Here is a 15,381-nt window from a genome sequence, read left to right on the forward strand (position 1 = left end):
AACGGTAATTACTTTGAGTTCTGCTTACAGTAAACAGAAAGCCTCTGTGGCTTTATCTCCCTGATTGTTAGACTGGGATCCCTACTGCCCAGGGAGCAGGCAGGGCCTTCCTCAAAGCACCTCCTTGGCTGTGCAGTCATTCCGGGAAGATGGAGAGGTAGGCACGTTGGGTATAATTTTAATGGCCTCAGGGTGCTTAGCCATACGTACAGATCTGAAACAACCCGCTTTTGTGACTTGCCTCCGAGAGCTGGGCAGGTGGACTGTCATCACTGTCTGTTGTGCGGTTGTCAGCATCACCTACACTGGATGCTTGTTATTGTATCTCTCGCGTTATTGTGTCCTTGTGGGTGTTCAGAAAGGTGGGGGAAAGAAGTGCATGTCGGATCAGGTATTAGTTGAAAAAAAGAACTCAACGTCCCCTAAGATGAAAGGGTGAGAACTCAGTGAACTCTTTCATCCTGCCTGTCCTCTCTGCCACCTTGGGGGTAGAGAGCTTGCTGGTAATTTTGTATTATTATAAGGTAATGCTTGTTGCTTTGGCGGGGGGAAGTTGTTCATAAGTTTTGTGGGTGCTGTGGCAATTGAAGCTGTAGGCTTTTCTGTATATAAGTGTGCCCATGTTTGGAGGTTTAGCAAGGTATAGGTGTGTCCTGACCGCATATGATGGTACATCTCGGAGCACAAGGACAGCTGCATTTGGCAGTTTGGTACATCTTGTTCAGTAGGTACGCTACCGAGTTGTGGGAAATTGTGCTAATATCCTTCTACGCCCCTTTCTCTTTGTTTTCCGCTGTCCCTATACTTATGTGATTTTCCACTGTATTTCTCTCTGGAAAAAAGACCAAATCTTTCTGCTTTTCAGAAAACTCCCACACGCCTCTGCTTGAGGACTCGGTGACTCAGATGACCCCAGAGGAGCACTATAGACGCATGATGTCAGCACTGAATGAACACGGCACGTTTGAAGAGCAGCAGCAACAACGTCTCTACCAGCTGGCCAACAGTATGGCAGTGCCCAGCCATGGAGGTACAGGCTCTTACAAACGGGAGAAGGGGCTCGCTTTGCCATTTGGTATAAGTCTTGTAAGATGTCCCTAACCCCTGTGTGCATGTGAGGAGGATTTATGGGCTGCAGCGTTGCATGTTTATCATGCAGTGAATACAGGTGGTGCTAGAGAGTATCCTACAGACTGTTTCTCCCATCATCTCTCTGGGGGCATCTACCCTCAGGCATCTATAAATGCTAATACCTTCTGTAGCTAGCTGTGGGGGCTACGCATTTGTTTACTGGGATAGATGAGCTGCAACATCGCTATTGTGTATTTTGCAATGGCGGTGTGTGGGGGGGTCCTTTTCTTCCTTTGTTTCAAGAGTTTGTGTCAACCTGGATATTCAGAATCTGTGGTGTAAGTCTTGTTTGGGTCATAATGTGGCGCAAGGGGAATGAGTGTTGGCATAAAGCAGGGGGGGTGTGTGAGATGTAGGCAGTGCCAGATACTCCTGCCGTTTAGTGATGGGATCTGAAACGGCAAGATGATGTTGCAGGATTAAGTTAAGCATTGATAGTGCTAGGTTTAGAAAGTTTGTGCAATAGTTGCTACCCACAGACATAGCATAAATTGGTGTTAAAGACCTTTCACCTTAATGAGAATTAGATGTCGTGATTTTACGGACAATTAAAATATGCAGATGAAGCTGAAGACAGCTTAGCAGGCAAATGCTGAAGACCGTGGGACAAGTTCATCCATGGTACCATGTATTAAAAACAATTATGTTTACATCACCAAGGACTGATCTGGTCCTTCACTAGCCAAAGCCAGATCTGCTGTGGAAAAGTGAGGGGAAGGGTTGCTGAAAGGAAGAGAACTTCTTCCATACCCAGTGTATGCTCACTTGGTGAGGGCTTCCTCAGAGCATTGCCGTAAGGACCCTGTAGGTCACAGCTTCCAGCACTAAGAAATTGTCCCCAGACCTTCCCAGGATGGCATGGTCCTCTGAGGTTGAGCTGGGCACTAGCGGTAGCTGAGGGACCCCCCGGCCCTTCTTTATTTAAGGCCTGTTGCGTGCACTGCAGATTGTGCCTCTGTACCTGCCTGTCTGCTGTTCCTAGGCTTTAGCAGCACAGGAGTATTTCTGCACCAATATCTATGTTCAAGTGAAGATGCTGCCTTCTGCCCTTTAAAAGGAGGCTGGCGCTTGTACAGTTACGTTAATACAAGGAGGGGAAAATCCAAAATCTGGTCGTGAAGCAGCTTCCTCATTAACAGGTACCATTGTCCAATGTTGCTGCCTTGTCCTGGGGCTGGATTGATGTCCTGAGGGGATAAGGGTCCTGCAGTACCAGGATCTAATGGGTCCTGCATGAATTGAAGGATTGCTGGTAGGTTTTGCCTGGGTTGTGGAGGAAGCTGGCTAAATCCAGCTCGGCTGCAGCATCCTGCACTGTGCCTAAAGGGGGCACTAGGCAGTTACAGGTTCTACCCTGGGAACCGCTTGGCAGAGCGCAGGAGCCACGAGCATCCCTCCGCAGGCTAAAGGCTCCTCAGCCCACAGGGACGCTTCACCTTCCCTCGGGCGAGCAAAGCCTGCTGGCGCTGGCTCGTCTTGGTCCAGCGTAAAGCCGTGCATTGTACCCGGGTCCTCTGATGCAGGAGTGGGGGGTGAGGGAAGTAACTCGGCAGTCTGGATCCGGCAAAGCCAGGGAGACGGAAGAGGTGACGCTGTTCCAGTCATGGAAGCAGAGGGTTGAAGCGTCACTGAAAAGCAGTGCTATGCAAGAATCTGTAGCCCCTGTGCTGCTTCCTATCCAAGGCGTGGAGGGCTGACACGTACCTGCCTGGGTGATCCACGGAAGGAGCGCAAGCAACATAGGTGAAGCATCCAGCAAGAGCTGGAGAAGAATCTCCGGTCTAGAGTGTAAATCCCCAGGGCTCCTTGTTAGGTTAAGGAAGAAGCTGTCGTCTTTGCCACTCTTTGATTTGATTGGCTTCTCTGGGGGCAAGAAGGCAATTCCTTTCGCTGTGGAGTAAGGATTTGCTTATCAGCAAAGGCATGGCATAAACCTGTGCTGAGGCACACTGTAGTGAACGTGGCATGTGCTTCTGTGTGTGGTGGTCAGCGTCGCAGACATTTACAGAGATGCAGAGCTCTTGCAAGCATGATACGTAGGTACGGGGCAAAGCCACGCACCAGAGGGCTGGAGTTTCCACACATACATGCAATGAACACAAGCGCAGTATGCGAGAGGACAGTATGTAACATGCATCATGCACAAAAGAAAAACACATGCAGACATGGAAATGCCGAATATTCAACCATGACGTGCAGGTCTGTGTAGACCATGTTGAATACAACAGAGCACGTACTCGGCACAAAACGTGTTACGTGTACCGGTATTGTAACAGACGGTCGTGATAGATCACTTAACCTGGGCACCGGATGGCTGCTGGACATGGGGAACGTGTACATCCCGGCAGAGTGCGTGCTGCAGAACAGCTGGTATCACCCCCTTCTCCCCCCGTGTAATGAGTAAAGTAGCTCATTACATTAAAAGCCTGACGTATTTTTTTATGATTATGATTAAATTGTCTCATCAGCATTTGTTAGGTGAGGGGTCACACTGAGGTTTTGGGGTGGGCAGGGGGAGAAAAGGAGTCTGCACAGACAGACTCTCTCGTGTAACATTGACAAGACAAAACTTCGTGTATTTTGGATTGTCTCCACACCACAGGGCTCTGGTTGGGCTATAAATTATTAGTGCCAGTACAAAGCGCAGTTTATCTGCGGGCTCACATGGAGGCACCAATAACATTAATAATTTAAAAAATGTTAATAATTTAGAAATCTTTTTTTTTTAATTGCTTTTCAACCCCCCTCCTCCGCCCCCATTCTCCCAGTGGCATTCATCCCACATTCTGAATTCAGTCTGTCTCCGTGCCTGGAACCTCCATCCGCCAGCGTCCCACTGTCAATCAATCTGATTTCCCAACTGTCAGAGTGCAGGATTGTAAATAACAGATCCTCGGCGGGGGGGCAGGGGCGCAGGGGAAGGAAGGAGGGGAGCGAGAGAGGAGAGGAGAGGGTGCGCGTGTGGGGGGTTGTTGCGGTCATTCAGGATCAATGCGGCTTCTGGAATTGGCTGCATGCCAGACTTCTAAATTACAGGCACTGTGGCAATAAGGAGTGACCTGGGTTTTTCAGATAATTAATTTATAAACATTGAAGGTGCATGGTCCCTGGCGTGGAGAATTCTCTAGGCTTTTTATGTGATCTGATGGGGTTTGTTGTTTCACTATTTCTTACATACTTTTGCAGTTCAAAATTGTACAATTTTAATGTTTGTCCCCTCAGTTGGGGGCGTGGGGACGGAGATTGTGTGTGCGTGAATGTGGCTGGAAACATTCAGGTATCAATGTCCTCCTTAGTGCCAGCAAAAATAGCAGCTGTGTAAGCGTTTCCACCCCATCTTGCAGTCCCACCATGGGGCTTCAGCCCTGACCATCACCAAAATATCTGATGAAGTGACTGGCGAAGCTCAAGCTGGGCTGGGCACATCTTGGGGCTAACAGGAATACGGGTGACTGGGATTTCCAGAACCAAAAGAAAACAGCGTGGTGATATAAAGGAAGGCAAGGAGATGGGAAGTGTATCGTTAGCAGGGTCATGCAACACACTCATATTAACGTAGCTTTCTGAATCAGTTGTGGGGAGAGGACTAATACGCTGCTGGAGGTGGAGTGCTTTGAAATCTCAATATGCGAGTTGATCCTGAGCAGGGTGTGTTCATTAAGATAAATCTTCCTCTCCTCCTCTCCCCAGCTGTATTTTGGTTTCCTTTTGCAGAGTGGTACACAGCGAGTGTATGAAGGAGGTTTCCTCTAAGTGTGCATCTGTGTGTTGTGCGTTTCCTGTGTATCATGTGAACGGCAGCAGAGGTTTTGTTGTGGGATATAAGCAAGTTGTGTATAGGGTGTTTTCAAATAGGTATAGGAACTAAGGGACTCCTGATGCTTAACTGTGAGAGAGTAGCACTCTGGAAAAAAGCCTCTGTCAGTGCAACTGGTAGGGGCGTCCATGTCGCTAGACCTTCTCGTAGGTCTGTCCAGCTGCGTTGTTCCCTGAGAAGGCAAGTGCAATAGCAAGCCAGCTGTACTTGCATCGCCTGCTCTTCCTTGGAGTACGCTGTGATCCGCACTAATGTGTGCTTGTGGTGTATCTGGCCGTGCCTGCATTGTCCATCACACGGCACTTGTGTGGGCAGCTTGTCTACGCTGGCACCCACCCTGGAAAGACTATACAGGCGTATAACCTGTCATTGCACAGTCCGCCTGTGTAATAGGTAGAGGGTTCTGCAGTGGTAACACGGCAGTGCAGGTTTAACGAGGGGTGCATTTCTTTCTGACCTGCAGCCGATGGTCTGATGAAAGTGTTGTGCCTAGGGCTGGAAGGGGCCCCTTCCTATACCCCATCCTCATCTGCTCTGTGGCCCAGCCCTTTACTTTCCTACAGCAGAGCTGCGCTAGGCAGGTACAGAGCTGCGCTAGGCAGGTACAGACCTGCCGGGGCTGGCTGTCACCCCTTGCCCAGGTGAGGGCCGCAGCACCCCCCATGCTCTGGGCAGCTGGCTGGTGGGGGTTCACCACGCTTTTAGGAAAACAGCCCGTGGCGCTCTGAAGCGCTGCGGCCCCACTGCTGGACTGTACCTGGTAGCAGGGATGGGTGCTGCCCGGCCAGGTGAGTGGGGGGAGGTGGGTGCTCCCTGGACGAGGGGGTAGGGGCCACCTGGGGAAACGGCCCCCCATCCCTTGCTTTCGGCAGCAGTGGGAGATGCCGGGGCAGGGAGGGCTTCACAGCGGGAGATGCTGGGCCGTGGCTCTGGGGGCAGAGGGGGACGGACGCTGCCCTGCCGGGGGTTCCGGGCGCAGAGTGCTGCCCGCGGCAAACTCTGCGGCCCCCGGGGTCTGGGGGGGCACGGAGCGGGCCAGCTAAAATTGGCGGTGCCCAGCGAGGGGCTTGCGGATCGCGGAGCCGCTGCGCGCCGCCGTCCGTGCGCCTCGGCGCGGGGCTCCGCGGGTGGCCGCGGGCCGGGGCCGGCCGCTGCCGGCCGGCGGGAGCGGGTCGGGCGGGGGAGGACGCGGCTGGCTTCTCGGTAGCAGGTCGGGTCAGCTCCCCTCCCCGCTGGGCACGGCGGGGCCGGGGCAGGTGCCGCCGCGGCTCTGCTCGGGGACCGGGAGGTGCCGCCCCCGGTGCGCTGCGAGCCGCGGCCCGGAGCTACGCGCCACGGAGAGGGGGGCCGGCGGGTGGCTCGGGAAAGCCTTCCTCTCCTTTTTGTCTCCCCCCATCCATCCTTCCCTCCCTCCTTCCCTCCCTCCCTCCCTCCTTCCCTCCCTCCAACAGGAAGGCAATTAAACAGCAATCCACCCCCTCCCGTAGTTGCACAATTTCCTCCGCTGCCAAACTCCCTTGGCGGCGGAGGCGGATCCCGCTAAGAGCCCGCTCTGCCGGGTGAGTACCCGGGGCAACCCGGGGCAGGGGAGCCGCAGGGCCGGCCGCGCTCCCCCGCCTCCCCGGCGCTTGACAGCTTGCCCGCACCGCGGAGACGGGCGGCGGCGGGGGGGGGGGGGGGAAGGCGGGGAGCAAAGGACCAGGCTGTCGCCCGAAGGGCTGCGGGGAGGGACGGGACGGGAGCAGCCCCGGCAGCAGCCCTGTCGCCCGCGGGGAGCCGAGAGCAGCCCCGGAGCAGCCCTGCCGCCCGGGGGCTGCGGCGGTGCGCGGCTGCAGGCGGGGAGCCGGAGGAGCCCCCGCGGCGGAGGGCGGGCGGTGGGTGCCTCCGTGGGTCCGGGGCGTTGGTGGGGGGCGGTGGGGGGCGTCGGGGCCCGTGCCGGGCAGCAGCTCATCCCTTCCCTCTCCCCAGATCTCCTCCGGGCGCGGCAAGAGGTGGCGGCGGCGGCGCGCAACCCCGGCGCGATGGAAGCGCACATCCCCTCGGCCAGCAACTCTTCCAGCCAGCGGAGGAAGCAGGGCCTCCCCCAGCACAGGGACACCCACTTCCCCGAGAGGTACCGCGGGGGCGGCTCCGCCGGGGGACGGGGAAGGGCCGGCCGCGTCTCACCCCCGCCCCGGGGCGGGGTTTGCTCCAGCCGCGACGGCATCGCACGGGGGGGGGGGGGGGGGGGCGATGCATGCGAGCCCGCCCAGCGGGGGCTCTCGGGCCGGTGTGCACCCTCAGAGCCAGTCTGGAAAAGTGTGTGCATGGGTGCCGTAAGGGTCCGGGAGGGGAGGGTGCACCTGGGTGAGGGTAGCAGTGCCCGTGGGGGTGGGCAGGTTTGATTTGCCCCAGTAACGTGTTTAACGTCTCCCTAGGCGTTTGCACCCTTGGGTGTTATGCAGGTGCAAAAGCGTGGCTTTGCATGTGTGCCTGCCACATGCTGGGATGTCTGTACCCAAAGGGAGGTGATTTGTGCTTGTGCACATACACGTTCGCATCCAGGTTGGCAACTGTCTGGCTGGTGGGAGCGATCCCAATCCTGCCTTGGATCTCTAGAGCAGGTGCTAGACTCTAACCTGTTCTTTGGCACAGAGCAAGTTAAGATGTTTAAGTTTGCATTTTATAGCATCCCCAGATAATGAGAGAGAACGAATGCTCTAGGATGGAATAGGAAGAGAAGAAATTTTCTTTTTTTGAGGAAGGAGGAGGCATGGCTTCCCTTTACCACTGATAGGAGTGCTGGAAAGTTGATTTCCCTCTGTGTCCGTGTTCCCCCCCCCACCCCGGATATTCTAGCTCATTTATCTTGCTCTGTGCCATAAGCGATTCCCTCCGCAATCAAGAACTTCAGAAGGATATTAAATTAAAGCTGCGTGCGTTTCTGACAAGGATAGCAGAGGCAGGAGAGGGCCTGGCAGCCACAGGGACACAAAGGCTCTGGGTATCACGGGACAAGCCACGAAAGGCTCTAGTATCTAGACCTTTTGGGCTTTCATCTTGGGGTGGGGGCAGGCAGCAGGCTGCAATATTAGTTCTACAGCAGGCGTATGCATGTGTTAGGTTCAGAGTTGTTCCCCCCCCCCCAATATTTATAGCCTTGGAGATCCTGTTTGGTTTTCCTTTCTGACCAGTGGGTTTGCAATGTGTAGGGGCTGGGCAGACCTGGTAAGCCTTTCTCCTACAGGGCGTAGTTTGTAAAATCCAACCCAGTCCACGTGGATTGTAGGCAGACCTGTGGGGAATGCAGAGATAGACGAGTTTCAGTGCAGCCAGTCATCAGGAAAATTTCTCCAGCTATGTGTGGCCTGGAGAAGTGCCAGGCCAGCCGGAGGCCTGGCTGAAAAGGCACGTACGGAAGGGTGGAGGTTGCTTATGGGAAGGTGCTGCACATAGGAGGGGCAAACTGAAAATGAATTAGATATGTATCAAATCCAGAGGTACTTGCCGCTGCCAGACAGGTGTTCTAGCTAATGGAGCTGGGCTAGGCCAGGAAGTGTTAAATCGTTTGCGAAGAGGGCGTTATCTGGCAGTTTAAGCAGAGGACTGGAGTTAGGGCGGGTGTTTCTCCCCAGTTATGGGAGGGAGAGAGAAGTTACTCGCTAGCTCAAGGGACAGAGACTGAAGGCCAGGAGTTATGGTTGTAAAAGACCGCTACTTTTCATCTTGATTCAGTTCTCCAAGTAGCCCTATGTATAGTTGCATCGGCATAAGTGAGAGGGAAATCCTGGTGAGGTGAGGGAAAGGAACACATAGGGGCACAACCTGCCTTTGATGTTGAGAGAAGTATCTGTGGGACCTTGGATGAAGTTTGCAGGAGTCGCTCTGTGTCTCAGTTTCCCTTGCTGTGCAGTGACAGTGGTTCTCATTTTGAAAGCAGGTTGTACTCAATGTTTGGGAAGGCCTTTGAGCACCTCAGTTCAAAGAGCAAGTATAATGTGGCATGTTGCGTGGAGCAAGGATATTTGCACCCACTTGTAAAGGTCTAGTTATTTGCCTATAAGCAAGACTAGCCTGTGGCTATGTTGGTGGGAACGAAACAAAGAAGCTGTCTTTTTCTCTGTGATACGTACTCTGTAGTCTCATTTCTGTCCAAGAGTTTGTGCACTGAAACAAGGCTCATAGCATGTTATCAGCCCTGGTTTTGTTTTCCCACACTGCTCCCACCTCGGAGCGTACGCACAGGACCTGCTCTAAATGCCTGGGCATTTAGAGTAGTTCTCCAAGGAGCTACTTGGTTTGAGACAAACCACGTGGAACGTCACCATGGTGGGCCTGGATGGACATGTCCCGTGCTTCCTTCTACCACCATGCCAAGGCATGGCAGACCAGACTGCCTGTTTTTTCTGCAGCCATCTGCTCCCACAAGGAGGGTGTGAGAAGGCCCTGTGTGGCCAGGCTCTCGGGTGTGCTAATCCTCGGTTAGCAGAGCTGGGGAGTCCGGCTGGGAAACGGGAAGCTACAACTACGCCCCATAGTCATGACTTGGTAAGTCTGCTAGACATTAGTTCACGTGATCATTATTTCTCCCCAGAGGTCTGCAGCCACCTGAGTGTCGCTAAGGATCAGCACGTATCACTCTGCTCCCACTCAAAAATGGCCTGGTTGGAGCTGTCACGTGCAAACCGTTTCTTGCTGTTTTGCCAAAGCACCACAGGTGTTTTTAGGTATGCCAGGAGAAGCCATGGCTGTGTATTGTAAAGCAGTAGAGCACTGTATGGGTTAATTTCTCCCATTTTCCCTGTTCCTTGGGAGCATGGTGTTGTTGGGTTTTGTACTTGGCTGCTATGGTCTTTGTCAACAGGGTAAATCAAAGCAGCCTCTGTGCACCTTTATTATGAAGGTATAGAAATTTTAAAAGGTTCAGGTAGGCACTGACAGAGGAGAAGGCGATGGAGAAGCTGGCTCATGTACGTCGGCAAACTGTAGGTAGATTTACGTCATCTCCTTTCCCAGGAGCAGAAGTAATAACGCATGATGCAGGGGGATGCGAACTGTTTGGCATGGTGTTAAAATTCCATCTCAGCTTCCTTTCGGGAGATCTGTGGGGATCAGGTCAGCTCTCAAGTGCAGCAGCTTTGTGGGCAAGAATAATTAGCCACTCCAGACTTCAGCCACGATGCCTGGCAAAGCAAGGGGGGAAAACCCATATTGGTGACCCAGTTTTATTTATCAGGGTAGGGCTGCTGTTTTTGCAAAGACAGGAATGCAGAGACCTTGGCCTGCTAGTGGGAACTATGTATACAGTTTTCTAGTTTCCAGGTGTGAAGAGGTGGGTGATGAGCCTGAGCTAGGGAACGCTTGGGAAGATAGGTACGTTCAGGCATTTGTCAACTAGTTAGCTTCCATCTTTGCTGGTCAGAAACAGGCTGGTAGGTTTAATGATACTAAGCACAAGGCAGGCAGGTGGGTACTGGCTCTGAAGGGGATGATACACACACCTGTGCACACAGACACACTGAATAAGGGTTTTCTTAGACCAGGTTCCGAGGTCTTTTTAGCGGAGTAACAGTCCCTTTACCTCTTTGCTCTAGCTTCCTCATCTGTCGAAATGAGTTAGTAAAACTGGTATGCCTTGCCAGAAGTAGACTCAAGCTGCAGGCTTGAGAATCCATTTGGTTTCATGGTTTTGGTTTCCTAGCTCCTTCTCTAGATTGATTCAGACTTGGATTATAGAGCACCAGGACCTGGTGGTTTGCTTGAAAAGATTGTTGAGTTCAGTGTTATAAAAAGACTTGGAAGAGGAAGAGGTACAACTAAAAGGTGTCATTGCAACTACTCCAGCCTGGAGTACTTCCCATCTCCAAACTGCTCTGTCTCCTGCAAAAATGGCAGGTGGCTGAGCCCTGCAGAGATGCAGAGTTGCTTGGATCCTGCTCCTTGGATCCTGCCTCCAAAATTTGTTGGCGATGTACTTGGTTTTGCTGGGGTCGTTTAGCCTGGCATGTTCTTACCCAGGGTGCTCATCTCCTGATGCAGAAACCACTCCTGATTGTACTCTTGAGCTGAGCAGACTGCTTCTCACAGAGCAGGCTAGTGTGTGTGAAGCCTAGGGAACGCTTGCATTCACCCCCCTTTAGGGAAAAACTTTTATACCCTGCAAATGGAAGGGATTGCAGAGGTCCTCAGACTAGGCTGGATGAGCTGCTTAATAGTGTGATTAGTGTGGTGAAGCTTGGTGGCTAAATATGATGCATCAGTTCCTAGGAGCTTGTGCACATGCGTACAGTATATGGCATGGGGTCTGTGTGGGAGAACCTGCTTCTCTCTCACAGGAGGGGAAGAAGGCGGATTATAGTCAGAGAAAGGGCAAGTGTTGAGGCAGATGCTTTGGTAGTAGCATTCAGCTGTCTCTGGTACTGTCTATAAGAAGCATTAGGGACACAAGTCATCTTCCGGGACCATAGACAATTATGGGGTGAAGGCAGGAGGAATGCCAAGGAGCAAGAAATACTGCCTGCGTGAGATGCCATCAGCATCCTGATCTGCTGGGGTCCCGGGAAGCCGAGCCATTTGGCTAGAGTGTTCTGGGAGTGGGAGCCACAGAGTCTCAAAGATGCACTCATTGCCCTTCCGTTGCAGTAAGCTGACAAACATTATGCATCAGCCAGAGGCTTTTCTCTGTACAGAGATGTGCCTGAAATACCCAGCAAGGATTTTTGGATTGGGTTCTTTCCATCTGATGTTGCTACCATTTTTTCTTTCGCCACCTGATTCCTCCCCCCTGCATCGCGGAGGCTTTCCTTTTCACTCCTGTGCTCTTTGGGCACATTCTCCTGTCCTCTCTGGACACGTTCTCTCTCCTACTCTTACCTATTCCAGCCTCGCATCCCCCTCTCTGCTCTGAATGCTGTATCCCTCTTTCTCTGATTTTTGCACTGGGAGAATTCCTCCCCAGATCCCAGCTGGCTGAATGTTATGCAGAGCAAAGGCCAAAGAGCTTGACCTGATTTAACTAATTTGGTTTTAGCACTGGTTTGGATTTTGAGGGAGCAATTTCCCCTGGCAGCATAAACCAGATCCTCTCTGTGTCCAGGCCTCATTGCTACCCTAGAAGGGCAGCGCCAGTACGTGTCTCTTTCTGCCTGGAAATCCCAAACACCATTTTTAGAAAGCCCTTTCATTTTATTTATTTTCCGTTCCTGGCAGAGACAGTGTCTGCGGATGGCGAACCAGCAAGGAGCTGAGCGCTGCTTGCCTATTACCTCAGGTTTAAAGTGTCTCTTCCTATCAAATGCAAAGCAGAAGAAAGCAGAGCTTTCATGCATTCTTTTTTTTCCCCTCTGCCATCCGTTCTAAATTTATTTCCATGCCTTGCCGGTTTCAATCTGCATTTCCTGACCCTCTCACATCTCCAGTCACAGCCTGTGCTCCGAGCCTTCCTTTTGAGCTTGGAGTGAGTCAGGGGGAATCACAGCTCTGGGCTTGGGAGGATATGATGGGGTTAAAGTGAAAGGCTTGGTTTTAACAGTATAATGTGTAACCCCATAATGACTTTAAATATTGATTATTTGAAGGCCATTAGTGCTTATTGTTAAAGAAAAGTCGATACTTTTTAAGCCTCGTGAACCATTTGTCTCCTGTTAAAGGACATATCAAATTTAGCAGCATGCAGTGCAAATCCCCTAATACCCTGCTCACAAGCCTCCAGCTGGCATATTAGGGGGAAAAAAAAAGAGGGTGGGGGAAAGAATATGCAGTAACACAGAACTGCTCTCTGCAAGGTAAGGTTGTCCTTAAGGCTTATCAGATGTAATTGCCAAGGGCTAAATTCGCATTCTCAGAGTATGAAACTGTAATTCAGCCCTTACTCTGAGAGGTGGAAGAAGAGGAGGAAGGAAATAAATGGGGGGGTTGAAGGCTGATATGTACCTGAGAAAGGATGCAAGGATTGGTGTTTTGGTGCACGTCTGTCTAAAAGCACAGTAGCCTTTGTTAAGGTCTCTGGGGCTTTTTACTCTGGGGTTGCCAGTTCATTTCCGAGCTTGCCTGGAAGCAATTGGCTGTATCTGTACTAGGCAGCCTGGGAGGGCTTCCCAGCTCTGTGCCAGGACACAACCTGGTCATCCTCCCTCCCTCCTGTGCCAGGTTTCCATGCCAAGGATCAGGCAGATGGGCTGGAAGGGAGCAGTGGCAGGCTTCAACAGGTTCCCCGCCTGGACGGTCAGGAGGCTGGGTTTGTGGGACGGCAGAAAGCGTCTGTCCTTTGTGGTAATGCAGGCGGTGTGAATCACTGCTCCTCGGGGGCTCTGCAGCATGAGCTAGGGAGTATCAGTGTGCTTGCAGGGAGAAGAGTCCCTTGCACCCAAGTATCTGTGAGCATACCTGCTTTCTTTTTAAGTTACCTACTGCTGGGGACTGACGCTGAGCGTTAGGGGGATGGCAGGAGAGGTGCAATGACTCCTTGTTTGGCCGTATGCAGCCTCCCTTCTCTGACTTCAGGCCACAGACTCCACGGGTGTAACGGTGCCAGTCGCGGGACCTTTGGTTGGTCCTGTTTATCTGGCCTCACCCAGCAGCTTTGCCCTATGTGCATGTTTGGTGAAGAGCTCCAGTGTTGCTGAGAGAATGACGCTGGGGTGTCCGTGTGGTCTGCTGTGTCAGGCAGGCATGATGACAGCATGTGTAAATGTGTCTCCCTGAATTTTCTAAACCTTTGGACTCGTCCCCAGCATGTGTTGTGTGTGTAACATAAGCAGCGACTGACCTCTCACGTTCGAAGTTGCTCCTGATGTGTTTCTTACAGCCCCTCTTACAACTACCTCCAGCCCCTTCCGAGCCACTGCGGGCTGCTGTGCTCAGCCGTGTGCGTGGCAGCGCGATCAGGTCCCGCAGCAATTGCTTTGTCCCGCCATCCCCCCTTCCCCAGCCGGGGCACCACTCACTGGCCAGTCTGAAGAATGAGTTGATCCCTGGCCCCGAAAGGCAGGGGAGCTGCACAGCTCTGATGAGAGGACAGAGGGAATGAAGTGCAGGGTCTTGAGCAGATGTGAGTTCCTTAGGGGTCAAAGTTAGGCCCTGTAGTGCAACATTAAAGCATAAAAATAGCCTCTGATTAACATTGAGCTGCCACCAAAGGGACAACCTTTTATTTTCCAGTGTCCAGTCCTGATCCCCATCAAACAGTATGCTTTCTGAGCACAGATTGTCTCTTCTTGGCCAAAATCAAGAAGCTCTCTTTGTTTTTAGCATTTCCTTCTGAACTCTCTGTGTGCAGCCTGCACCTGGGGCTTCTGTGCATTGTTACCTCGCGTACAGGATCCCCTTTTCTGCATTTGTAAAAGGCAGGGAGGGCACGGCCACCGCTTGCCTGGCCATGGAATGGTTAAAAGCGACTTGATTTCCTAAATTGCTTCTTATAAAACGAACAGCACGTCTGCCAGGCTCGTCTCCCCATGATTACAGCTAATTACGATCGAACGGACACCTCCTAGCCCCCGTCATGCCGCTTTAATTGTCCGTTATTCATCTGCAGGCTGTCCGGGGTGGCAAAGCACTTGGCAGCCCAGCGACCGAGGCCTCGGCTAATTGTGAGGCCTCGGGGATTAGGGCAGGTGATTACACACTTCATGGTGTAATTACATAAGCATCGCTTGGCTGCTGCCCCGGCTCTGAGCCGAAGGTCACGCGCTGCGTTACCTGAGATTAATTGGAGCTGCCACTGAAGTGCGAGGTGCTGGCGGAGCGGTTATACGATTAGCATTAACATTTCAACAGCGACGGATCGATCTGTGGCTCTCCTCCAGACACAGCGAGCTGTGCAATTAGTTTAGAGGAGAGCTAGGGGAGGAAGGAGGAGGAAAGGAGAGACGGAGACAGCCAGGGGAAGGGGAGAAGGGGAGTAGAGACAGACGGGAAGGGGGGAGGCAGAGACAGGCAGATGGGCAAGGGGTAGGGAGAAGGAGGCATTTCGGAGGGGAATCTCAGCCCGTTCTGTGCTGCGGATCAGCGTGTGGCAGTGTTTTGTAGTGGCTGTTGCATAGAATGAGGATAAAACTACGCTGGGAAGATCTAGGGAAAGGACAGGAATCCTTTCCTTGCCCACCTCATCCCCAAAGAGTCCTTGTCTGGCTTTTCATGAGCTATGGTGGTAATCCATCCCCTGTGGGGATGTGTGGGATGGGGGCATGGATGGCTGGGATTCTCACATTATCCCACGCTCGCACGTCATCCCCCCACTGAAAGGGGGAGCATGGTTGGGCGTATGGTCTGTTTGTTGCAAAGTCACATGCACCTTCTTGCTCCCTTTCTCTCGCCCTCCAGTCTCTCCTGAAGCAGATTTTATAGGGAGATACTGTAAAATGAAAATAAACGGCACAGCACTTGGCTTTGCCTCTAGATGCCCCGGTGAAAGTAATAATGTTGTAAGTGGCCATCAAAAGGAATTAAGAGAC

The 15,381-nt window shown here is 52.5% G+C and overlaps 1 protein-coding gene across 3 annotated transcripts in view; it reads left to right on the top strand.

Annotated features, from left to right (window-relative positions):
* Positions 1-15,381, top strand: part of SAMD11 (sterile alpha motif domain containing 11) — a 129,286-nt gene that overhangs the window by 94,850 nt on the left and 19,055 nt on the right. For all 3 annotated transcript variants that reach the window (XM_076356333.1, XM_076356334.1, XM_076356336.1), the window contains exons 8-9: positions 866-1,030; positions 6,917-7,061. In XM_076356333.1, coding sequence (XP_076212448.1) covers positions 866-1,030; positions 6,917-7,061 — 310 coding nt within the window. The remainder of the gene's footprint in view (positions 1-865; positions 1,031-6,916; positions 7,062-15,381) is intronic.

This window comes from Aptenodytes patagonicus, chromosome 19 (assembly GCF_965638725.1).
Source record: "Aptenodytes patagonicus chromosome 19, bAptPat1.pri.cur, whole genome shotgun sequence".
In the NCBI taxonomy this organism is placed as follows: Eukaryota; Metazoa; Chordata; class Aves; order Sphenisciformes; family Spheniscidae; genus Aptenodytes; species Aptenodytes patagonicus.